Source organism: Monodelphis domestica, chromosome 1 (genome assembly GCF_027887165.1).
Source record: "Monodelphis domestica isolate mMonDom1 chromosome 1, mMonDom1.pri, whole genome shotgun sequence".
Lineage (NCBI taxonomy): Eukaryota > Metazoa > Chordata > Mammalia > Didelphimorphia > Didelphidae > Monodelphis > Monodelphis domestica.
In genome coordinates this window covers 548463975-548491536 of record NC_077227.1, presented here as the reverse complement: position 1 = coordinate 548491536, position 27562 = coordinate 548463975, and the positions used below count along the sequence as shown (strand labels likewise).

The following is a 27562-nucleotide window of genomic DNA, read 5'->3' as shown; positions in this document are numbered from 1 at the left end:
CTGTCAAACAGGAGGAGATGGTTATATATGAAACTACACATTTCTATTATGTAGAACTTGCTATTCTTTTTAAATGTATTATCAGTTTAACTTGTGATTTTCAAAGTTGCCTACCTATATAATTCCTTTAGTTGTCTTAACTTTTAGAGTAGGGTAGGAGGGAATTGCTGAGAATAAGAGTGAGAGAGAGAGAGAGAGAGAGAGAGACAGAGACAGAGACAGAGACAGATAGGGATCATTGAAATAAATATGCATAGTCAAGCATTATATCATCCATGTCCAAAAACTGTATGCTCATTTTGCATCTTGGGTCCATCAGAAAATAGGATAGCATGTTTTATCATGGCTACTCTGGTATCATGGGTAGTCATTTTACTGGCCAGTTTTTAATTTTCTAAAAGTTGACAGTCTTTACAATGCTGATATTATTGTGCAAATTGTTCCCTTCGTTCTTTAACTTTAATCTGTATCAGTTCAAACAAATCTTCCTAGTATTCTTTGAAATTATCCATTAAAATTACATTCACACACTATGTAATTTATTCAACCATTTCCCAAATGATGGGCAACTTCCCTTCTTAGTTTCCAATTGTTTGCTACGATAAAAAGAACTAGTATAAATATTTTTGTACACATGTCTCTTTTCCTCTTTTTAGTCTCTAAACTTTCTGCCTAGAAATCTATGATCTTAATCTAAAAATACATTAAAATATGTACCAGAATCAGCATGTAAATTATAATAAGATGATTAATTTCTTACTGATATATTCTACAAACTGATATTATCTTAAGGGAGAACTTACAAGGATAGAATTCCAGTATGATATTCATGGGCACCTGTGTCAAGTGAGAATTATTAGAAACAATAAGACAAAGAACCAATCTGCTGAGAGCTTAGCCCAATGAGTCACTCATTGCTTTGTTTTCAATGTCAAAATTCTAAATGAGTTCTAATTTAAAAGCCATCCTAAATTTATGAAAAGGCCAAGTTTCCAAGGAAAAGAAAAAAGAATCCTCTTTAATTCCTCTTTCTTACCACAGCTTGGCTTGAGCTTTCTTGTAAATCCCACAAAAGCAAGTGATTATCAGCCAAAGAAATGATCTTTTTTCCATCGCCCATTGGCTCCCATGTAACACTACAAAAATAAGAGGAATCAAAAATTAATACAAGATATATAAAAATAATTCCAGGAATTATAGTATACATTCTTTGGAAACCAATAATGAAGTTATTTTCAAATTTTTATTTTCCTGTTCAATGACTTCTAAGAACAATTCATGTATTTCAATAGCTAAATAATTATTTTCAAAAAATTTAATATACAAACTTCTAATTAACATTTCTGATTAGGGATCAAGAATCTTGTAATTTGACAATATTTCCATGTGCTTTATCTCTCTGAACAATCTGAGTTGTATCTAAGACAGCAAAATTTTTCATTGTTTTGTTGTTCTTAATAACTAACTACATAATTATCATAGGAGTAAAAACATACTTTGGAAACAATTAGATTAAGCATAGGAATTAAAATTAATTAGTTTCATTGAGAAAGAACTAAAATAATTTTGTTGCTTAAAAACCTCAAAGCTTGATTAATTTATCATACTAAATATAATACTGACTTGTTAGAGTACTCTTGTGTGTTTCTGTGCAATAATATCATTTTAGATCTTTCAAAAGATAATATTTCTTCAAATCACAGCAAGGAATTCACACAGTTCTGAAGAATGATGTCTCCCAATGGCTTTTCTAAGTCATAGCACGTTTTTTACACTTACAGATGAATGTAGAATGATCAAATTACACTAAATCAACAGTTTGCAAAACAAGCAAATTGTAGTTAGAAGAGGCCTGAAGAAGCTCTTTAGTCCAAACTAACACTTTTAAGTTATGTCCAGACTCTGATTGTTACCTATCCCTACATTTAAAGTTATCAATAGAGATTATAAAACTTTTCTTGGTATTCTACTCCCATGGCAATCTCTCTATGGCATGATCAAAAATTCTAGCTACAAGATTGTAATAAAAAATAAAATATAGGACAAAACCAAAAAAGAATGATACTGCAATATGTTCTCCTTGAATATAATATTAATTAGCTATTAATAGGTCAAGTACAAGTTGTTTCTTCATTTGGATTGGCTAGTTTGCAATGAATCATCCACTCTCTTGCAGGGTCCCTTGTAACAAATAGCATGAGTTTTCTGGGGTAGGTAGTGCAAAGATGATATTTATAAACTGTAGCCACAGTTTATAAGAGAAGATAATTTGACTATATAAAGAATAAAGTACTAGTGAAAATCTTCTTAGATTTTAATTTTGTCATCCATTATTTTTCTCTCTACCAGCTTTCTGTCACATACAAATTTGATAGGTATGTAATTTATAGTGTAATTTAAGTTATTGACATAAACATTGAATAGAAGGTCAAGGATAGATCACTGAAGCATGCCACTGGAGACCTTACTTCCAGATTCACCATGAATGATTAATAGGTATTTGGGTAAAATTATTCAACTACTCTTGAATCCACCTAATCATCTAGCCCATATCTTTCTACCTTGTCCACATAAGTATCATAAAAAAGGCTGTCAAGTGCATTGCTGGAATACAGGTATGTTTATGTTTATGGAATTCTGTCAGCACACTAGTCTAATAAACTATTAAAAAATGAAATAGGGTTCATCTGGCATATTCTCAATGAAGTCCTAACTTAGTGATTTTATTGAATCAACAAACATTTATTAAGCACCTGCTGTGCCAGACACTGTACATAGTGCTGGAAAGGCAAAGAAAGGGAAAAGACAATTCCTGTTCCCAAGGGGATCAAAGTCTAATGGGGGAGACAACATTCAAACAACTACAGAAAAATAAAATGTACACAGGATAAACTGGAGATAATGAGGAAAAGTATTAGAATTAAGGAGGATAGAGAAAAGTTTCCTGTAGAAGGGTAAGATTTAGCAGGAAATGGTAATTAGAGATGCCAGCCGTTTTCAGAAATAAGGAAAGACAGATTCCCAAGCACAGAGGACAATGAAAATGCCCAAAATCAGGAAATAGAGAGTCTTATCCAAAGAAAACAGAAAGGTCAATGTCATTGGATCACAGAGGAACGTGTTTATGAAAGGCTCTACACCAAAAATAGTTTATATTCAATCACAGAGGTGAAATGAGTAGAGGATACAGAGAAGCCATTGTAGTTTACTGAATAGAGGAGGGTGATATGGTCAGACTTGTGCTGTAGGAAGATCTTTCTGGCATCTGAGTGAAAGGAAGCAGAGTGGAGAGAGATTTATGACAGGAACACCACTAGCAGGCTATTGCAATAGTTCATGCAAGAGGTGATAAGGACCTGCACCAAAGTAGTAGCAGTGTCAGAGGAGAGAATGGGGCCTATATGTGAGATGTCACACAGATAAAAATGACAGGGTGTGGCAACAGATTAGGTATGGGGAAGAAAGAGGAAAAGTTAAGAAGAAACCTTTATTATAAAGAAATTTTAAATTCAATTATATTTTAAGGTCAGTATTCCTTCCCTTCTACTTCTTTGCAATATTGTGCTCATGTCCTTTCACTAAAAAAAAAAATCAATTACAAAAATAGAGTCAAGCAAAACAAATTCGCTCACTAAACATATCCAAAAAACTTTTTTTTAAATTTTTTGTGGCTGGTCATTTTGTTGATCAGAGTTCCTAAGTCTTTTAGAATTGTCTGTCTGCTTACTTCATTCTGCATCTGTTCATTCAAGTCTTCTTTGAAGCAATCCCCTTATCATTTCTTAGAACAGAATGGTATTCTATCATGCATATGCTTGCATACACACACACACACACACACACACACACACACATCCCTCTACACCAAAGCTTGTTTAGCCAATTATCAATTAATGAGTATTCTCTCAATTTCCAATTTTTTGCCATGACAGAACAGTACACATGAAGCTAACACCTTTAATGTCTTAAATAACAGGTTCTAGAATTTTGTTAGGAATTGAAGCCAAGTCACTAACCTATAGAATTAAATTTGGAATCTGGAAGATCTGAATTTGGATCCTGCCTCAGACTCCTTATTAAATGAATGGTCCTGAATAACTTATGCATTAACTTCATGGAATTTGTTTCCTCATCAGTAAAACAGCAACTATAATAGCACTTACCTCAAAGGGCTGTTGTGAAGCTCAAATGAAGTCATGTATAGAAAAGGCTCAGTCTTATATACTAATTATCATTATTTCTATTTTAAAACTTCAGAACATCATTTGCCCATTTAAAGTCCTGAAGTACTTCTACACTCTAAATATTTCAAAGATAATTGATAGTTTTATCAATCACGATGATCAACATTCATTCATTAATTGTTTACATTGTCCTAAGGACTGGTGATACAAAGACAAAAGTGAAAAAGTCTTTGTCCACAAGGATCTTATATTCTAATAGGTAATGCAACATATAAACTAATAGGTTTATATAAGACAAATACAAAGTAATAAAATGTAACATTATGAAGAAAGGCACTAATAGCTAAAGAGAATAGGAAAGGTCTTCCTCAGATGGTGGTACCTACAATGAGTCCTGAAGGAAGCCAAGGAGTTGAATAGAGTACATTCCAGGTATAAAACACAGTCAGGAAAAATGCACAGAGATAGGAGATCGAGTTTTGTTAATATAGAACAAGAAGGCCAGAATAACTTGCAGTACATGGAACGTAGTAATGTATAGGAATTTTGGGAAAAAGTAGTAAAAAACCAGATTTTGAAGAGCTTTAAATGACAAAGAAAATAGTTTTTACTTGAACATGTAAATAAGGAGTCCTTAGAGTTTAAAGAGGAGAAGATTAACCATGATGAGACCAGTTTTAGGAAAATGACATGGTAGCTATATATACACTGAGTTATAGTTTATTCAGGTCTGGTGAGCTGAACTGATTGAAGGCAGTTAAGTGCTCTCCTAATCTTTTCATTTATTGTGGTTTTCAATTTCCTATTAGCCACTTTTACATTATTCTTTCCAGTCTAAATAAACAAATATCAGAATGTTTCTTTGTCATTCATTAATACCATTCAATTCATCATAAGCAATGAACCTATCATTCCTTTGATTTTTCTTTTATACCTATATAGTTTTGGGGAAAACCATTTTTGTTTCTCTTAGCATTCACTGCTGGCTTTAACTTGATTCAAGCTTTCACATTTCTGGTATCATTCTTGGGAGACCAAGACTCTCTTTCGTACACATCACAAGATAGCTTCCTACTCTTACTCTCATTTTTACCAAATTATATTTAGAAATTAACCAGCTGATAAGTGTTGTCTTTCATATAAATCCACATTTACTAAATTTGAATATTTATTTCATCAGAATTTCACTCCATACAGCCTTTCATTTCTCTTCGGCCAACTTTCAATAAAACTTTTGGCTAAGGGATATATCCTACCAATCTTTATTACTCTAAAGTTTACTTTCTTAAGAAGAGATCCTACTAATTCATTTGATGACAGAAATATGATTTTAGTACACAAATCAACTATAAAACATTATTTATAGTGAGATAAGTCTAATAACTGCAAAAAATATTAATCATTAGTGGTTAGGTCAAACAAATATAATAAAAATTATAATACTAATTAAATTAATTTACTTAGTCATTAACAGAAGTAGAAAAGATTAAGAAAAGGTAGTAAGAAAACATGAAAACAAAAAAGATCCTAACACCACCAATAACCTTGATAGAGTGGTTACTAATTTAGAGCCAAACAGCCTGGAGAATGAAGTCAGATGAACCCTAGGAAGCATTACTAACAATACTGCTGAATTATTTAAAAATCTAAAGGATGATGCTGTTATGGTACTGTGCTTAACGTGTCAGTACATTTGGAAAATTCAACAGTGGCCACTGGATTGGAAAAGATCGGTTTGCATGTCAATCCTAAAGAAGGACAATTCCTAAAAACATTCAAATTACCAAACAAATGCACTCACTTCACATGCCAGCAAGGTTAAACTTAAGATTCTGCAAGCTAGGCTTTAGCCATGTGTGAACTGAGAATTACCAGAAGAGAAGGCTGGCTTTCAAAGAAGCAGAGGAACTAGAGCCCAAACTGTCATCATTTTCTGAATTATGGAGAAAGCAAGGGAGTTCCAGAAAAACATCTACTTGTGGCAAGTCCATAAAGAGAAAGAAGTACCAGGTAATCTTAATTGTCTCTCGAGTAACTTGTAAGCTAGTCAAGAAGCAACAGTTAGAATTGGACACACAACAGCTATCTGGTTTAAGATTAGGAAAGGAGTTCAGCAAGACTGCATATTGTCACCTTATTTATTTAATTTACATGCAGAGTGCAAATCATGCAAAATGCCAGGCTAGATGAATCAAAAGCCAAAAGTGATGAAGAATTAAGAAGCCTCTTGATGAAAAGAGTAAAAACTGGCTTTAAGCTTAACATTAAAAAAAAAAAAAACTAAGATCATGACAATTGGTCTCATCATTTACTTGCGAACAAAACAAGAAATGGATGCCATGAAAGATTTCATATTCTTTATCATTTCAGGCATGACATTAAAAGATGCTTGATTCTTAGAAGAAGCTATGGTAAATCTAGACATTATAATTATACTAAAAAGTAGGGACATAACTTTGCTGACAAAGATTCATATAGTCAAAGCTTTGGCTTTTCCAGACATAATTAATAGCTGTGAGAGTTGGACCATGACAAAAACTGAGTGTCACAAAATTGAAATTTTTTAATTGTGGTGCTGGTGATTTTTAAAGAGTCTTGTAGAATGCAAGATTAAATCAGTCAAGACTTAAAGAAATTAATTCAGACTATTCACTGAAAGATCAAATATTAAAGCTAAAGTTTAAATACTTTGGTCACATAATGAGAAGACAAGACTCAATGGGAAAAAACCTTGATATTGAGAAAGAATGAAGGTAAAAAGAAAAAGCAATAGCAGAGGATGAGGTGGATAGATAGTGTCATTATAGAAACAGTGAACATGAACTTGGGGACAGATTTCAAGGGACAGTGGAGGACAGAAGGTCCTGGCATACTATATTCCACATGATGACAAAAAGTTGGACATGATTAAACTGAACAACAACATTTAGTGCCATCTCAAACAATAAAAATATTACTTACTAGAACTAAAAAAATACCAAAGTATAACTGGATAAACAAAAGATCAAGAATTTCAGGGATAAATAGTAATTTTTAAATGGGAAGTTTATCAAACCAAGTAGTATTAGGTTTACCAATTTATGTATGTATCTATATAGGCTGTTGGGACATAATTGTTTACATGTTGTATCTCCATTAGACTGGGAGTTCTTTGAAAGTGAGGGCTATCTTCAATCTTTCTTTGTATCCCCAGCACTTAGCACAGTATCTGACACATAGTGTATTAACTGTCTGACCATTGGTTGAACTGTGAACTAGTCCAACCATTCTGGAAGCAATTTGCAACTATATACAAAAAGTTATTGACCAGTATATTAAAACCATCTGACATTGAGAGGTAGATTGGTAAATAGCACACTATCTTTGTAAAACTCAAAAAGCACAATATAAATATTATTTTTGTCAACTGATGAAAAAATGGAAAAAAGATCAGCAGAAGAGAACAAACAAGAATTTAGCAAGAAATTAATCAAGCTAAAATCAGAAAAACAAATGAACTTAAATATGTAATATTCAATAACACTTCCCCACCAAATGCAATATTTGTAGGAAGGCTCCTTATTTAAGAGAAATGCTAGGCAATTGTCCAAAAAGGGGGAAAAAAAGGATTAGATTAACAACTTATACCATATACTATAGCAAATGCCAAATACTTATGTAATTTATATTAAAAGCTTGTATCATAAAAAGTAGAGAATAATGAAATGATGCATTTTCACAACTATGGCTAGGGTGAGAAATCTAAAGCAAAAAAGTATAGATAAGATTAAAAATATAAAACAGACCCTTTTGATTGTATTACACTGAAAAGTTTTTGTATGAACAGTTAATTCAACTAGAATTAAAAGAGGAATTATGATTTGGAAAAAAGATTTTTGCATCAGATATCTCTGATAAAAGTCAGACATCTAAAATGTTAAGGGAGATAATGCAGATATAAAAGACTAGGTGTCATTCTCCAATAGAAAAATGGTATTAAAAAGGATAGGACCAAATAGTTCTCTAAAAAACTGCTAACTATTAACATCCATATGAAAAACTACTCCAAGTCACTAATAATAATAATAATATCAATTAAACCAACTCTGATATTCCATCATTCATTCAGCAAATTGGCAAAAATAGAAATTGCCACTATTATATGGGTTGTGGGATGATAGGCATACATGACTGGTGGAACTATGGTCTAACCATTCTGGAAACTATTTGTGAAAAAAATATCCATGCCCTTTAATCCATAGATCCTTCTCTAGAATACATTCAAAGAAAGTCCCATTTATACCAAGAAAATCATTATAGCTCTTTGGCAGGAGGTGAGCTGTATCAAAACTAGACACAAAGAGAAAGTCCAGAGAGAGTTAAAGGGTTAATGAAATGTGGTATATAGCTGTAAGGGACTACAACTGTGAAGTCTTTTTAATACCAGCAATGGAGAGGGCATTTTCACATAAAGGAGCAAATAAGTGTGAGCAGGGTGTAATACATAACAAAAAGCAAATTGAAGAACTACAGGAAAAAAGAATGTTATCAGGGAAATAAATGTATGATAGAAAAAGATGGACTGGGCATGTGCCAAAGGTGATGACCAACAAAGAGATATACTAAATGTTCCACTGGTGTCCTTAAAATGTTCAGAGAAAACAAGAAAGTTCTCTAAAATAATGGGTGAATCTCTTGTAATGAATTTACACAAGAAGACAGGGAAAAATTATATACAAAGGGCAGAAATGGATCTGTATCACTGGAGAGAATATGTAAATTGATGAGATCACAGATCCACTGGAATATTTAATAATAAATGAGGAACCCACAGAAATATGGATGAACTTGTAATGATTCAATGCAGAGTGAAGTAATAAGAAATAAGAAAGCAATATTCATGATGACTAAAATAATATAAACAAAAATAATCATAAAACAAAACTGAACACATGGGAATATAATGTCTAAGCATGGCCCCAAAGAAGAAACAAATCTCCCTCTCTCCTTTCACTAGAGAGGTAGAAGATTATAATTTTGGGATATTATCATATATTGTTAAATGCAAGTTGATTTGCCAGATGGTTTCACTTAACTGGTTTTGTTTTGGGTTGGGTTTTTTTTTTTTTTTTTTGTTAGAAGGAAAAGGTCTTTGGATATATGGTTAGGGGAAGGTTATTTGGAATCATTTTTTAAAAGAAATGCTACAAGCTAGTCTACATCCTCTTCACTTTATTTCACAATCTACCCCCACCTTCCTGCAACCAATGTTTCTTTCTATCTTTCGTGTGGGTCAAGGGATTTATTCCTTCATGAGAAAACTGATGTTTCTCAAGGGTATTATCAAAGCAAAAGTGGCTGCAGAAGTGAGTTCTCTTGTATATAGAGGAAAAAATACATTTAATGACTCCAAGAGAAGTTTTTTTTTTTTAATTTAAGAATGCAGGAGGTAATATCTCAGAAAATAACATGGGTTAGGATTTTTATCGGTGAAGGCTACAAGAAATGCTTTATTCTTACGAAGGGAAAAACTGCCTTCTGATGGACACATTGAAAAGCATATGGTTATAATATCTATTGTAAAGTACATCAGAGAATGGGATGAAGAGAAACTAAAGAGTCACTCTACACAAAAGACTTCATATTAGATTCATGAAAGGGTGGTATAGCATGCTCTAAGAGTTCTCCAAACGTAAGTAACAACATCAGATGAAAAAGTTGTGATCTACAGTGGTTGTACAATGATAATATATGTATTCCCTTTGGAAAGAACAAAGATAAGGATGGGGGAGATCTGAGCATATTAGTAAGGAATGAAAAAGAAGCCAGTAGAAAGGGAGAAACTGAAGATGAGAAAGAGAAAAACAATTGCATAGGCTAGCTCCTAAAGTAAATGAGAGGATAGGATCAATAGACAATAAACATGTATTGAGCACCTACCATGTGCCAGGTACTGTGTTACATGCTTGGGATAAATGTATGAAAGGTGGTTCCTGTCTTCAGTGATCTAACAATCTAATAGGGGGAAAGCCACACAAAAGAAATCTGAAAACCGGGGGTTGGGGTGGTGGAAATGGAGTGGCATGGTGGATATGTCAAACAAGTCCAAAATGAGTTCAGGATCAGGATAAAATTGGAATCTGGGCATGAAAGGTCATGAATTCCTCATAGCTTGAATCAAAGGAGCTAAGTATGAAGGAAGGTATAAAGGGATTTAGAGGAGAATTGGGAAGAAGAGAGTTTAATGCAGGATGGCCATGACTTCCTCACTAAATCACAAGCAAGGTGATATGAGGGATGTGGAAAAGATCTAGGTGGTTTGAAGTGAGAAATTTAAAATAGCTGTTGACAACAGTGTGATAGAATCCATCTGAAAAAATAAAAGGATATATACAATTTAGAGGACCTAGATTCCACAGATGTGTCACTCCCTGTAGAAATGTTGTGGAGCATAGGAATAAGAATGCAAAGAAAGGAGAGCATGGCTAAACACTGATAGAGTATGAAGATAGTTAGGTGGGCAGACAAGGGGTTTAAGAGTGAAATATAGTATATAATTAAACTGATTTTGAAAAAGGAGAGTGGCTTGGAGAGTCCTGTAAGGTTAAATACAAATTTCTATGTTTGGTATTTAAGGTGTTTCACAACCTGGCTTCAATATGCCCTTTTCAGTTTTATTATGCATTACTCTCCTTCACTCTACAATCCAGCCAAACTGGCGTATCTTGAAGCACCTCAAATACAACAAGCTGTCTTCCATGTCCATGTCTTTATTATTCCCTCCTCCTATATGCAATGATCCTTCTAAATAGGTCTCCTAGCCCATCTCCTACATGAAGGCTTTCCTAATTTCCCCAAATGCCCATCCCCTCCCTCTCTAAAACCCTTGGATTTAATTATTTTATACATATTTGTATACTTTAACTTTTTTATGCTCTATACATTTTTATATGTACTTGTCACTCTCTCTGCCTTAGAATGTAAGCATAGGAATGTGCATAGGAATTGTTTCATTCTTTGTACCTGTATCTCTAAAGACTGGCACATAATAGCTGCTTAATAAATATCTTTTGAATGATGATTGTGCTTATTTATATACTTTATAAACATTTATTTATATATATGCTTAATGATGAAGTTACTATCTCCTAAATCTCTCTTGGAAGAAGATCAGTGCTTTTTTTTTTGTCTTTTCCCTCTTGTTTTTCTCCTTCCCATTATTCGATTCATATGACTGGTAGGACTGGAGAAGAGGAGAAAGACCTTTCTCAGGCTGCCACCAAGCCTTCTATCTCCTGTTTCAGGTATCCCTCAACCACCCAACTTCCATCTGAACCAACAGGACTTCCTCCTGAGTAAGAATGCAACTGCCTCAACTCCAGTCTCAGCTTAGAAGAGGAATAAAACTGTCCTCTAACCAAAGGCCTTCCAAATCTGGACACTTGTGCCCCATAGGAGCCAGAGGCTATCCTAGCACAAAGCAATTTCCATTTCCTGTTGCCAGCCTGATCTCCCACTGAAGATATGGCCTTCTGTCTCCTATTGTGCCTGTCCCTTTAGGGAAGAAGGAGAGGAGGTCAATGAAGAGTGGGGCCAATGTCCTGCTAGGCAAGTTTGAATTAATCTCTTTTTAAATTTTAATTTTTAACAATATTCTTCCATATTTATATGAACATGACTCATTGTCTTTCCTTACCCTCCCTCTTCACTCCCTCCCTCCCAGAGCAATTCCACTGGGTTGTACAAATATTATCACTTGATACCTATTTCCATATTATTCATTTTTATCATAGAACTGAAACCCCAAATCATATATCCACATAAACAAGTGACAAATGATAAGTCATAAGCTTTTCTTTTGCATTTCTACTCCAAGTTCTTTCTTTAAATGTGGATAGCATTCTTTCCTTTTTTACCATCTTCTCAACCCTCTGACCACAAAGTCCCCATCAAATGTCATCCACTGTCTTCCACTGTGTCCTCTGAAGTGCCTGTTCAATATGCAACAAATTTCCCTTCATCCTAAACCTTTTCTTCTCTCATTCCCCCCATCTTATTGCAATAACCCACCTGTCTCTCCACTAATGACACAGATGTCTTGGCCACCCTGTCCACCTTCAATTATTCCTCTTAATTTCTAAATCCAATGGCTTTTTCTTAATCTTCATTGTTCTTGATCTATCTATAGCTTTTGAAACTTCTAGCCATCTTATTCTCCTTGATACTAGATTTTCAGGCCTCCACCTGATTTTCCTCTTACCTATCAGACCACCCCCTTCTTAGTCTCCCTTTGCTAGATCCACATTCAGATTACACCCCCTAACCTTACCCAACAGGGTTCCGTCTCTTGTCCCTCTATTCAGTACTTCATTTAGTGATTTCATTAGTTCTCCTGGACTTAATTACTACCTCTATTCTAATTATTCTCAAATATATCTATTCTGCCCTTACTTCTCTGTTGGGTGACCTCCAGTTGCTGCCCTTCAATCTTGCATCTCCAATTGCCTTTCAGACATCTTGAACTGGTTGTTCAGTGGCTATCTTAAACATGTTCAAAATGGAATTCATTTATCTTCCCTCCTAAATTGCCCCCTATCTAATTTCCCTTTTAATGTTGAGGGCTACATCATCCTCTCAGTTGCTTGTTTGCTCACTTGTTCTCAACTTGCCCTCCCCCCATCCAATTTGCTGTCAAGGTCTAGCAATTTCACCTCTGTACCATCTCACAAATACATCCCCTTCTCTCCTCTGATATTGGCACTGGCCTCATCGCCTCATATTTAGACTAAAAGCCTGTTAGTGGGTCTGTTTGAAGTCTCTCTGAACTCCAATCCATCTTCCATTAGCCACCAAAGTGATTTCCCTAAAGTGAAGATCTGACAGTCTTGTCTGTCTGTCTGTCTGTCGCTCTCTTTCTCACACACACACACATACACACACACACACACACACACACACACACACACACACACACACACACCCCACTTAATAAAGTCCAGTGCACCTCCAGGGTATACAGGGTATTTGGGGAAGGCAAGTACCTCTGGTGTGTGAGCTTGCTAAGCCCTTTTCAGGGCTTCTTTTCTCTGCTGGGGTACACCTGCCACTCAGCTCTTACCTATGCCTCCAAGAAGCTGCAACATGCCCAGTGACCAAACCCCCGGAATCCATGTTGGCAGGCAAGCTCTTTGAGACTGAGGGAAAATGACAGGCCTTAAACCCACAGGTGAGATAGGGAGATGTCTACTCCAAGTGTATGAAGACATCTCCCAGTACCAGAGGCAAATAAAAATGATTTCTTCCAACAACAATGACAGGGTAGGAAGCAGGTGCTGTGGATCACCGAAAGCTTGGTTAGACACTGAAGAAACCAAAGTCATTTGCTGCATCCTGAACCATCACCAGTCATTTTGACTCTTGTCTTGCCATTGTACTTAGATAACTTTGGGAAAGTGAAGCTGACAACTTTATGCAACCCTGCCTCACTTAAATACAATTCATGCAGAAGTCAAGACTGATATCATCCCATGACATCAATGGAACCCTTTGAAAACAAAAGATGAACAACAAGATCTCATCTTCTTTGGGAAACTCCTCTTAATTTTAGTGCCTTCCTTCTTTCAATTATTTCTACTTCATCCTGTATATTCTTTATCCTGCTTGTTTGTACATGTTTGATATCTTCTTTATTAGATTGTGAACTCCTTGAAGGCAGAGACTGTCTTTTTGTGTCCCCAGCACAATACCTGGCATTTAATAGTTTTTGGACTGACTTTATTAAAAATTTATTAAGTACTTATCTTGTGCAAAGGACTGAAAAGTACTAGGGATACAAAGAGAAAAGACAGTCCTTGCTTTTATGAAACTCAAATTCCAATAGGGAAGACATCACGTATGGAAGATATAGTTACAAGTCAGATGGAAAGGTCCCATGATCCTTATGGTAAAGCAAATGGTAATGTCTCTATTTAAATTTTATTTCTACTGATAAAATCTGATGGTGGGGGGCAGCTGGGTGGCTCAGTGGATTGAGAGCCAGGCCTAGAGATGGGAGGTCCTAGGTTCAATTCTGGCCTCAGACACTTCCCAGCTGTGTGACCCTAGGCAAGTCACTTGACCCCCATTGCCTAGCCCTTACCACTCCAAGACGGAAGGTAAGGGTTACATTAAAAATAAAAATCTGATGGTGAACCACTTTGATGTGTCAAGGACTTTGGTTGCAAGGACTTGATTTTCTGGGTCATCAACAGATGTGTCTAAATCACCTGCAGGTACAGTTGTGAAACCACATCTCAGGGGTTGCTTGCCTAAATGATGGCTAAGAGCACTAGAAGCAGTGCTATTTCCAAGGCTTAGAGTCCTAGGAGTCTGAGGGGAGATACTAGTCAAAGTAGTGATGGTAGTGTTTTGGCAAGGTTTGGCATGCTTGACTCATGCTGCCTCATGTCTCTCCCTCTGTAGAGAAGCCTTGCCACTTCAACTAGATCTGTTTTCCTTCCTATGATTGGTATTTGGTTGTTAGTTGGTGGGGATGGTTGTTGACCCTTTTTCCATAGAAGTTGCTTTCCTGAATGATGGCTGGGCTAGAATTAGGAGTAGTGGCCTAGGGATGCTGCCACTCATGGAGCTCTTGTGCTTATCTGCCTGTTGATGGTAGTCAGCATGTAGGTGTTCCCTGTGACAATGAGAAAGGTGAGCCCCTTCTCCACAATGATGAACCCCCCAATCAATGATGGCTATGAAGGCTAGGCTGGAACCAGTTGTAGTAGGATGGGAGGCACGAATTTATTCTCAAGGCACTTGGGTTCGGGTTCCTTTGAGGAGAGATGGTAGACAAGGTGGCAGGAGTTTGGCTTGTGGGGCACATACTGACTTCTATCTCACTCAGGATCCCTTGCTACTTCAGCTCCTATAGCAGAATACAAATTTCTGACACATTACAGGCACTCAGCAAATATCTTTATTGATTATGTAACGAGGAACACAAAAGGGGGAGACAAAAAGGGAAAATATAGCAGAGTAAGAGTAACAGAAAATGTATATGAAAGTGACATTGGAGGGTACAGAGTAGGCAAATTCCAGGTCCTGGCTCAATGTGTTAGGAAGGCTAGGAAAAGGGAATAGCATTGGAGAGAAGGAAAAAAAATGTGGTATCTCCTAGAGATGGCCACATTTCTATAAATACTAGATGATAAAAAGAATGTCAGAGGAAAATAGTAGCAAGGGGATAGGAAGAGAACTAGTATTAAGTATTCTATTTTAACAATAAAATGAAGGTTACAAAGGTCACAAAGGAATGGGAGAACAGAAAAGCTTATGTATGGATTGTGGAGAAGCTAAAGATTTCCATCTCAGTAACTATGAATCAGATAATGGGGTCAGCATTTAGTCACTCAGTAAGCATTTATTAAGTATCTATACAATGTGACAGACCCAGCATTAAGAATATCCGTAGCCACTATAAGCAAAATTAGCAGGTAGAACTAAGTTCTTGCTAGATGACTGAATGTTCTTTATTTTTTTGGAGAATAAAGTTGTTTATTAATAATAATTATCATCAGTGTTATTTATATAGCATTTTAAGATTTGCAAAACACGTTATAAATATAATCTGATTTTATTTTCATAGCATATCCAGGAGGAAGTACTATTATTTTCTCCATTTTTATAGTTGAGAAAACTGAGGTAGATGGTGGTTAAGTGCCTTGCCCAGGGTCACAAAGCTAATGTGTCCCCTGCTTAGCACAGTGCCAGGCAAAGAGTAGGTTTTAATAAATATTGATTTGTCCCTATAACTCCAGGGTTCTAAATATTTGCATTAGCTTTTCATTTTTTACTCTACCATGGTGGAAATGGCATGGTGTGGCATTGCAAGATATATATGTGACATGATATAACATTGTGTGACATGATATGATATATCTGGTGATTTGGACATGTACAAAGATCAGTTATACTGACCTAAGTCCATTTCCATGGAGCTGGGCCTGGATGAATATTCTGATCTCACATGTGTGCGCACACATGCACACACACAAACACATATATATCTCCTAGGTAAAAATACTTAACTCACATTTGAACCAATGAATTTCCTCAATGGAAACCAGTTCCCTTCAATACAGGTCCACTATCAACTTTCTAAGACAGGTTGACATATCTTTAAAAATAATATTTATTGATTTTTTTAATTCACCAAATTTCTCTCAGTATCCTTCCCCTTCATTCTGCTCTCTGAGAGCCATCCCATATAACAATATTTTTTGAAGGGGAAAAGAGAAAAAAACAGTAAAAATGAAAAAAGTAAGAAAATATATGTGATATAGTATAACTATGAAATTCTTACCTTTGCAAAGGAGTGGAGTGGAGGTATCTTTTCATATTCATATGTGAAGAGTGAATCAAACTTTGTCTATCAATCATCAATTTTTAAGTTAATCAGTCAAAAATTAAGTACCCCTACTTAACACTAAGTAAGACTGTTGCAAGTCACTTGCTAAAGTGAGTGACAACTTCAGAGGCCACTGTCCAGTCTTTGGGCAGTGCTAGGCAAACTGAAAGACTGCAATTGGTCCCCATAAAGTGGAGAAAAGGACAGGAAGTGGCATGAAAAAGACTACAAAAAGTCCTGAACTTCCTGTACAAGAGACTTTGGTCTTTAGCTTCACTTCGAGCTAGGATCTTCAACCTTGGACTGCTTCTTGGAGGACTGCACCGAAATCTTCTCCTTTGGACTTCAGTGTTGGAGGACTTTGCCTTGGGACTTGGCCTTTGGTTTTCTCCTTTAGAATTTTGCCTTAGATGGGTGAGTAGCTGACCTTCATTTCCTGGCTTCTGGAGAAATTGGTTCCAGAGATTCCTGCTTTGGCTTTGGAGGAGGCTGAAAATTGGTAGAACTCTAGCTGAAGATACCATCAGACATGGGGAAACCCCAGGGCTAAGCCTCACTTCACTGCAGAAGGGCTAGTAGGCTTATTAAAACCTGCCTCCTTAGCTACTTTTTTCCATTTTCATTCTATCTATCTCTTTGTAAAAGTCATTTTTACTTAAGTTATCATCTTTATATCAGTGACTACAATATTACTATAGAATTCTCATATTTAACATAAAATCTAAATTTTAAATTCTTACACTTATTTGAAGCCATGGTTTTCTTTGTAGTTCTGCAACAATTGCTTTTGATTGATCTGTGGTTTTTTTCCATTTAATTGTAATCATGGTTTATAATGTTTTCTTGGTTCTACCTACCTCGTTATAAATAAATTCATGCAAATCTTTTCATGCTTCCCTATTACATATTTCTAACTGTATATAATATTCCACTGCATTTATGTATCAAAATTTGGTTAGCTACTCCCCAGCTGATGGGTATCCCCTTGGTTTCCAATTCTTTGTTCTTATAAAAAGAATTACTGTAATTATTACTTAAATATCTGGAGACTTCTTTTTATCAGTGGGCTCTTCAGATTATAAATTTAACAATGAAAATCTCTGGACCATAGGATATAGATAGTTTATTCACTTTTTTGCATATTTCCAAATTGTCTTTCAAAATGATTTTACTGATTCATGATATCGAACAACAATACACTAGTATATCTATATTCCCCCAATTCCTCTAACATGGTCTTTTCTCAATGACTTTGCTAAATTGCTAGGCTTGAGGAAAAACCCCAGAGCTGTTCTGATTTGCTTTTCTCTTAATATTAGTTATTTGGAACATTCTTAAATATGGTTATGAATAGTTTACAGTTGTTGTTTTGAAAATTGTTCATATCCTTTAATCATTTATGTACTAGGGAATGTCTTTTATATGATATACATATTTATATAATATCTGGGGTGGATGTGTGTTTATGTATGTATAGCTTGGATGTAAAATTGCTCTCTGAGAAATCTGATCCAAAAATGTTTTTCCCCCATTCTACAGCTTCCATTCTTATCCTAAATGCATTAATTTTATTTATGAAGAAGCTTTTTAGTTTCATGTAATCAAAGATATCTTTTGTAATTACATTTATCCAATTTTAGGTTGAGAATACATCTATTAATAGGTATGATACATATGTAATTTGCTTCTTTTCTGATTTTTTATCCTTAATATTAATAAAGGAAGCAAACATTTATTAAATACCTACTACATGTCAGGCACTTTGCTAAAGCATCTTACAAATATCATCTCATTTTATCTTCACAACTCTGGGAGGCAGATGCTGATCTTATCCTCATTTTACAGTTGAGGAAACTGAGGCACAGAGCAGTTAAATGACTTGCCCTAGCTCATAAAACAAGCGTATGAAGCCATATTTGAATGTAGGTCTTCCAAGTTCTAGGCAACCTACTGTGACATCTGGCTATCTCTATTATTTAGTATTATGTATTTATTTAAGATATATTATAGGATACAGTCCAATATGTTGGTTCAAGCCTAATTTCTGTCAGACTGTTTTCCAGACTTTTCAGGTTTTTTTTTTTAAATCAAATACAGAATTCTTTCCCAAGCAATTTATGCTTTCCAGTTTACTGAAAATAGGTTGAGTTGCATTTATTTTTATTCTCCTTTATATAATCTGTTCCTTATCTAGTCATCTACTCTATGTTTTAGAGTTGAGGTCTAGAAGTACTATTCTACCTTCATCCCTGCTTTTTTTCCCATTATTTCCCCTGACTCTAGATGTTTTATTTAGAGGCAGCTAGGTGGCACAATGGATATAGCACCTTACTTGGAGTTAGGAAGATCTGAGTTCAAATCTTTCCTCAGACACTAGTTTATGAGACCCTGAACAAGTAACATAACCTCTATCTCAGTTTCTTTATCTGTAAAATAAGGATAGTAATAGCACCTATCTCCAGGCTTGTTTTGAGGGAGAAAAAGAATAATATATGTAAAGGCAAATTTGGCAAAACTCAAATCTATTAATGTTTGCTATTATAATGTTCTTTTGTTTCTCAAAATTAATTTATTACTTTATTAAATTTTATAAAGTGTTTGACAGATTGATCAGCATAGCATTAAAAATATGAATTAGCTTTGCTAGCATTTTCATTTTTATTATGTTGGCATTGACTAGCCATGTGCACAAAATATTCTTCCAGCTATTTAAGTTGTTCTTTGTTTCTTTAAAGAATACTTTGTTAATTGAATCTTTACAAGTCTTTTGTGTTCTTTGGTAGATTGATCTTCAAATACCTTATAAATTTTGTAGTTTTATGGAACAGAATTTCTTTTCATTATGGCCTCTTGGTAAGCAAATAAAGTAAAATTTGAATCAAGAATTGTGCTGAATTTTTGCTCTGAAAACTGATATGTTTTGGGGCAGGGGAATTGTGAAAATAACAAACATTCAGAGTCTCAAAATCTGAAGGCTGAAATTGTAAAAATAGTCATTTCTGCAAATCTGCTGTTTCTAACAATATCTATTTATCATTGTACTTGTGTCTTTCAGACCTTGGTAGATTTTCAAGTACTCGGCCAATGAAATAATGAATGGCATTTCAATATATTTGTAATAAAACACAATGATTCAATTCCTGACTGACTATATGTTTTTCTTTACTTCCCTCCCTTTTTGACAGGATTCTATTCTTCTAACCAATTTATAGGATCAATATGAAAAATGTTAGATGAATTTTTGTACTAACTAGGACAATTACTCGGTATCATTTGCATTTTGGCAGTAAGTACTGTAGTATAGGAAAAAGTGCATCCATTTGACTCAAAGAGAACTAGATTTGCATTCCAGCCTTTAGTTATCTGTATTAGAGGGTTGCTTTGGTTATAACAGAGAAAGAGTAGATGATCCCAGAAAGTAGAAATAGGGCAAGATGGATTTCCCCTTCAATCTTCTTTAAATATGTCTCTCCACTAACCCTGACTTTACTCCCCTCTAATAACTGATTAATGAGTGAACTTTTTCCCTTGGGGAAAGAGAAAAATCAGCTAGCTCTCTCCCCCTTCAATATGACAAGGAAGTCAATTTAAGATAACTGACACTTAATTCTAACAAATAGAGGTTAGGGGTAAGATGAACAAGATGTCTACAGGTTGGAGTTTATAGGAAAGAGGGTAAAGAAAGTCCCTATCTGTCTAAAAATATCTTTCTCCCTCCCCCCAAAGTTGAGAGACCCAGGCTTGTCAATGTCCAAACTCAGGGTATCACAGGAGCTGTGTGAGATTTTCAGATGCTGTTCTTCTTCTCAGGTTTTCCCACAACTCTTGGTGTCTTTGTGGGGGAAATGGTGATTTTGATCAATGAGGGATTTTGTGTGGCTCAGGAGAGAAATCTCTGATCAGCCAGTCACCCTTGGCAAGAGAGAGAGAGAGATTAACTCTCTCCCCCTGGAGTCTCCTCTTCCCTCAAGATTCCAAACCTCCTTCACCATTCCCTGCTGTGGATACAAACTTCTGCATGTCCTCCAGGTTCTGTCCCTCAAAGTCTCTGAATCATCCCTCTACCTCATATCTAACATTTATTTCTTGATCTTAGTTTCTTGGTCTAACTACAAGATGAAGGAACTGGACTAAGTTATGTCTCAACTGTGCATTATATTCAAAAATGCTGATGACCCAATTAATTCTTTGCATCAAAGTAATACTTTCAAAAGAAAATAACACATAATGAAACCTTTTAGTGAGATTTAGTAAGTGAACTTAACCAAAGCATTGACCAGAGCTGATTCTTTCTAGCCTAGGACATCAGGCAATCTTTTAGGGAAGGATGCCATATAATGAGTCCTTTTGACATTTTATTAACTAAACCTCTATGGAAAGTATTCAAGAATGAGAAAGAATGTTATCCATATCCAGATAAAGAACCATGGGAGTAGAAATACAGAACAAAAACATATGATTGATCACATGGTTTGACAGGGATATGACTGAGGTTTTGGCATAAAGGGTCACTCTACTTCAAATATGAATAACATAGAAATAGATTCTGAACACTGATACATGTGGAATTGCTTGTCATCTGGGGGGAGGGTAAGAGATGAGCGAAGGAAGGAAGGAAGGAAGGAAGGAAGGAAGGAAGGAAGGAAGGAAGGAAGGAAGGAAGGAAGGAAGGAAGGAAGGAAGGAAGGAAGGAAGGAAGGAAGGCTGGAAGGCTGGAAAGAAGGAAGGAAGACTGGAAAGAAGGAAGGAAGGAAGGCTGGAAAGAAGGAAGGAAGGAAAAATACAGGAGAGAAAATGAGGCTCAGAGAGATTAAATTAGTTGCCCAAGATCCCATAGGTGGTAGTAGAGCTGAAATTTAATCTCGAGTGTTCTGACTCTTGATCTAGAACTGTTTCTACTATACCATAGTCACAATTGTAATTAGGTCTGAATAACTAGCGCTTTGTCCCAGGTACTGACATATGAGAAGGCTGACATCACTTCCACTGCTTCAACAACACAAACAACTGTGCTTTGCACCTAGTTAGCAAGAACAATTAGTTTAACTGAAAAGCTGTGACAGAGACATTATGGTGTACTGATTGTTATAGTGGTTGGAGGGGCTATACTTAGAATTATAAGATCTGGATTCAAATCTTGTTTCTGACATTTACTAGCTTTATGATTACAAACAAGTCATTTAATGTCTTTAAGCTCCAAGAAATTCTTGAATACTTAAATACTTTATAGACAGGTTTTGATCTGTTCCATGGTAGTAGATTTTTCTTAAAAAGTTGATTTGAGGGTATAGTGTTGTGCTGTGTGCCCTAAATGTTTTATGAATCCTGTTCTGCAGGTGTCCAAATTTCCAGATATAGCTCTGACTATACCCTGTTTTAAGGCATATTATCTAGGCACACTGTCCTCAGGATTCGAGTATCTATATGTAGTAGATAAATTTGCATAATGCATACACACACACACACACACACACACACACACACACACACACACACACAACAATATGCCTCACTGAGAGTTCAAGAGTATCAACCCTAAGGTCCTTTCCCATTTTTGCCATTTTTATCAAGTTTGTGAGCTTCAATTCAATTATCACAATGGTGGTGATGAAATCACATAACTAACAAGCACATCAACTGAAGTCTTTAATTTTAAATAAATTTAAGGAGGTTATTAGTACACTGTTGTAGTAGAAAGAACTATGGGAGCCAGATTACTTTGACTTTGGCAAGTCATTTAACCTTTCTGTATCTAAATGCATTCATTACAAACTGAGGCAGTTAAATTAGAAGAGCTCTAAGATCCCCACCAAAATCAAATATTATGATTCTCTCTCTCTCTCTCTCTCTCTCTCTCTCTCTCTCTCTCTCTCTCTCTCTCTCTCTCTCTCTCTCTCTCTCTCTCTCTCTCTCTCTCATAACTTCCTGAAATGCCCTTTTTCTCTATGTCCCCATTTCTTGTGTTCATTTAATTTGGTAGCATTAGCCAAAATACTTTTTATAAGCATTTTCTTTCTCAAAAGATTATTAAACCTATTTAAAAGCTCTGTTCAAATATCTTCTTTGAATTTTGCTTTAAATATTCTATTCTGTAGTAAGGAATATGGTCCCTATAACTGAGACAGTTTGAAATTTGAGGCCAAATTAAATAGTACCATGATAATAGATGAGTACTATTGTATTAATTAATTGAATTAGTCAATTAATTATCCATTAATTCAAAGACTTTGTATTATATGTAAGGTACTGTTCTAGGATCTATGAGGGAGACAAAAGAATAGTGCATTAACTATATCCATATTCTGCAGGATTAAGTTAATGAGAAGAACAATAAAAGAATAAAATAAAAAAAATCTTCTGATTAGAAAAAAGAGACATGGCAACTTTTATATTTTCAGTGGCATCATGCTATTACATAGCTGTTTTTCTCTTTTATTTCTTGCTTTGCATAGAGAAATAAAATAGGAATTCTGAATGCAGGGGCAAACTAAGATTTTTTTTTCACTATGAATAGTTTGAATAGCCAAGGCAGGGTGAACAGGCTGCCTGTCTATGAGAAAGAGACATATATCTCAAGGGTCCTTCGATGCCAATGCAGCTCAGAGGCTGAGGACAAAGAGTTCGGAAGGTTTTGACACTGAGCCAAGAGTCAGGATGAAAAACGATAACAGAAAAATTAAAGATTAATGAGAAAGATACCAAATTATACCTAAATGAAGATACCAAGATTTTAAAAGTTGGCTCTGTAAGAACTTTCAGATGCTTAGTGTTGACTTTAGAATTAAGTTATATTTTTATAAGAAAGAAGAATGGAAAATTCAAGGTTAAATCAGGTAGGCTCTTGAAAAAACCTCCAACCAGCAGATTCTGGTGCTTTTATAGCATATTATTGCCACCCAATGGTAACAGATCTAAATTGCAAGGATCAATTTTTTCAGGGAAAGACCCATTTTGATGGTTGAGTCTGTAAAACCTAATGACACGAAGAACAAGTCACATACAAAACTATGTACCTTTATTTGCCATTCAGCATCAAATTTTATGATTAAGATTAACATTTGATGCCATGACACTTCTAAATTAAAAATACAATACTAATAAAATATAAATTACTCTCAAAATTAATAAAGTACCCTTTCAGATTCCTTATATGAGACAAATAGAGCTCTACTACCTAAAACCAGGAAAGGATAAAACACAGAAGGATAGCTATAAATCAATACCATTAAATCAATATCTATTCAAAATTTTTAAATAAAATCCTGCCAAGCAGGCAATTGTGACTCATCCTGTAAATCATTTATCATTATATTAGATTTATACAGTGATAAATAAGGAAGGTAGATGATTCCGTAGAAGGAGCACTGAAGTCAGGAAGACTTGGTTTTAGAAATTCCCTAGCTATGTATCCTTGAGCAAGTCACTTAACCTCTGTTTGTCTCAATCTCCTGAAATGGGAATAAAAGTACCTTACAGGGTTATTGTGAGGATAAAATAAGATAAAACTCATTATGAAAACAAAATAAAATTACACTGAAAACAATAACATTCCAAATCACATGACTGTCTCAATAAATATGGGAAAAGGGTTTGATAATATATACATAATAATATACATTTTACATACAATTTACAATTTCAAAAAGTCCTACATGATACAGGCATAGGAAAACATTTTTAATGGAAAAATATCTAAAAAAAGCAAATATCACATACAATGGGGAGGCCTACTGTCTATGAAACTATTTAATATAATTCTGAAAAAACACAAGTAGCAATGAGAAAAGAGAAAAACATTAAAGGCATATAAGGTTAGTTGTTGTCCTTCCTATTCAGAGAGGACTAAAATGGTATCACTAGGGATGACTTTTGAACTGGATTTAAGTGAGGCAAGTTGCACAAAATCATCATAAGTCTCACTCATTCTCTCTTCCTAGAGTCACTGAAGTGCAGCAGCAAGCCCAAAAGTCAAAATGACTAAAGGCTAGAGATGCAATAGATGACCTTGGCTTCTTCAATGTCAAACCAAGTTCTAAGTGCTCTACAGCACCTTAGAGGCTTCTGCTACTGTTTTCATTTGCCCCTTCCACTGGGGGAGGTCTTAACATGCCTAGGGTAGACTTCCCCAAAATTTTAACTGTTATAAGGATGGGTAAAAAGAAAATAAAACTATTCTCATTTGCTGAAATTATGGATTACTTAGACAATCATAGAAATCAGTAAAGACTCTAATTCAGATAATTAATAGCTTTATTATCACGGTGGGAAGCTACAAAATGAACCCTCAAAAAGCAACAGAACTTCTTTATAACAAAATCCAAAGGACATAAATAAAAAAAGAAATTCCATTTCAAATAAGTACAAAATACATAGATATCTGGCAATCAATCTACCAAAACACACAAAATATTTTTATAGATTCAATTATAAGCACTTGTTAAAGAAATACAGAACAATTTTTAAATAATTAGAAGAATACTCAGTGCTCATGGCTGACCCATGCCAATATAATGAAAATAATATTACCAAAGTTAGTTCATACTTTTAATGCTATTCCAATCAAACTATGAATGGAATACTTTATAGAATTCAACAAAATAATAACAAAATTAATTTGGGACAATAAAAGATATAGAGTATAAAGGGAAATTATGAAAAGGGATGAATCAATAGGAAGGAACATAAATGTGGAGTGAAACCAAAAGTCAGTAATACAATTCCTTTCCTTTTTCCTTTCTCCTCTTCTACTTCTCTCCCTGCCCCCGCCTCTCTTCTTTGATTATTAGAACAATGCCAACTTGAAGGAATATAGAAACAGGTAGTGCCAGCAATGGAGAAACAGCTATGAATCCATAGCTGAATTGGCTTAAGACTGCCAAAAGTTATCACCTGGTCCCTGACAATGTTTAGAAACTACTGTATTATGTCCATAACACTCCCTTTGCACATGCCATTGGGAAAAGCTGGGGTGTATGGGTTATTCTGGGAAGACCAGTCCTCTGGTGTGAGGATTTGTTGAGTCCTTTTCAGGGCTGCTTTTTCCTTTGGTGTCCATCGCCACCCAGCTTCCATCTGTAGCTCCAAGAAGCTACAGCATACACAGCAGCCACATTCCAGTAAACTATTTTGATGGGCAGGCTAACCCAGGTTGAGAATAATTAAGAGGTCTCAATTCCATCACTGCATTAGGTGAGTGTCTACTCCAGGATTATGAAAGCTTCCCCTGACAGAACAAGTAGACAAGAACAATTTGTTCCAGCAGTCTTAAAGGCAGTAGAAGTGAGCTCTATGGAACACTTGGAGCTTAGTTAGAGAGAGTCATCCAAGAAACCAAAGTCATACACTGCATCCCAAGCCATTATCCATCATTTTGACTTTTGTCTTGCCACTGGATTTGGATGACTCTGGAAGGTAGAATGAGGCTGATGACTATGTAATTGCCTCACTTAAGTTAAATTTATGTACAAGTCAAAAGACATCGCCATTGATGTAATTTTGATTCTCTTCAAGTATGAAAGATAACAAACAACTAGGCAAAAGCTAGGCTCTTGGTGTGGTGAAGGAAAAAAGGCAGACAGAAAGCTTTTGTTTTGAGTCAAAAAGACTTAGTCAGAACATGAACTAAGAAAAATATAACTGTGGTAGAGCGGTCTGTAAATTCATTCAGAGTGGGCAGAATGACTCTATGACAAATTTTAAGAGTAGAGGGTACATAAAAGGAGTCATGAGTCTCTGTATGAAACAAAATTAGTGCAAATAGGAACAGAAAGGGCAAGTATAGAATTGACATGCCCTGTTGCTGCTGTGAATTCTAAGCAAAAATGAACTGTATGAGGTGACTAGTTTCTAAGTATATTTTCTTGCCCACATATGAATATTAGGGAACTAAAATGACCACGCTCAATCATATTCTATATTACTTTTGCAAGGCACATTTATGAAGTTCCTGTAGTCCTCATATGAAAAAAGAGAACACCTAAGATGGGAAAGGCTTGTAAATTAATAACTTGATCACAGAGTACTAACAAAAGGTGGTTTCCACAACAAGCTATCAAATGGTATGACATGGATCTATGACCTTGGCAAATTTGTTCATAAAAAAACTACTTTCCAGAATTGTTGTGTAGATAAAACAATATTTATAAAGTGCTTTGCAAATTTTAAATCACTATTTTATTAACTTCAATGGCTGAAAATAATGAAGACAAATTAAAATAAGATACACTATTGGAGAAGAGTTTTTTAATTCTATATTCTGCTCTACTGGTTCAAATCATTTAAAAAAACAAACAAACAAGATACCAGGATATTATATTCTCTATACCTCTTGATTAACTGTTTGATTGCAGAGATGTGAATCTATTATAGCATAAGCTGAGAAAACCTGCCTGTTTTCTTCTCATAATTTCATCATGAATGATCCGGATACAATACATTCTCATAAAGAGTTTATAAAGATGACAAAGTAGGGATATGTGCTGGAGGTGATTGATTTGAAGGTGTTGAGGAATCCGTTCTTAAGGTGTTGGATAAAAGGAGAATACTGAAGACTTAGAAAAAAAAACTCAGAAATTAACACCCCAAAAAACAAATGATAAAAAAATTCAGTTACTGAATCACATATCTACATTTCTATCTCTACAAAAATTTTATAAGCATAATCTATATGTGTATTAAGCATCTAAGAAGGGATCAGGCAAATTTTTGCAAACAAAATCCCATAGAAGACCACATTTTTACAATTACACAATTGAGAATAAGATCCCAAGGAGTATATTTAATTTTTTTTAAGGCATTGATTCAGTAGATCCAAATACTACCTTAAGGCTGTTTGTTCGACAAAGTGTTCAAGTCGAAATCATAAAAGATTCCTTCAATAATGTAACAATGAAGGTTATTCTGACCAATCTCTGAGGATAAATATCAAACTAGGAATAAAATAGACAATTTCCCAAAAGTGTTTGCATGTATCATGAAGGATAGCCAGTGCAGAGAATGTAAATGTAGA

The 27562-nt window shown here is 35.0% G+C and overlaps 1 protein-coding gene across 4 annotated transcripts in view; it reads right to left on the bottom strand.

The window, feature by feature from the left end:
• EIPR1 (EARP complex and GARP complex interacting protein 1) overlaps window positions 1–27562 on the bottom strand; it is a 279220-nt gene that overhangs the window by 38032 nt on the left and 213626 nt on the right. For all 4 annotated transcript variants that reach the window (XM_056813353.1, XM_001381318.5, XM_056813354.1 and 1 more), the window contains one exon: window positions 1037–1136. In XM_056813353.1, the coding sequence (XP_056669331.1) occupies window positions 1037–1136 (100 nt within the window). The remainder of the gene's footprint in view (window positions 1–1036; window positions 1137–27562) is intronic.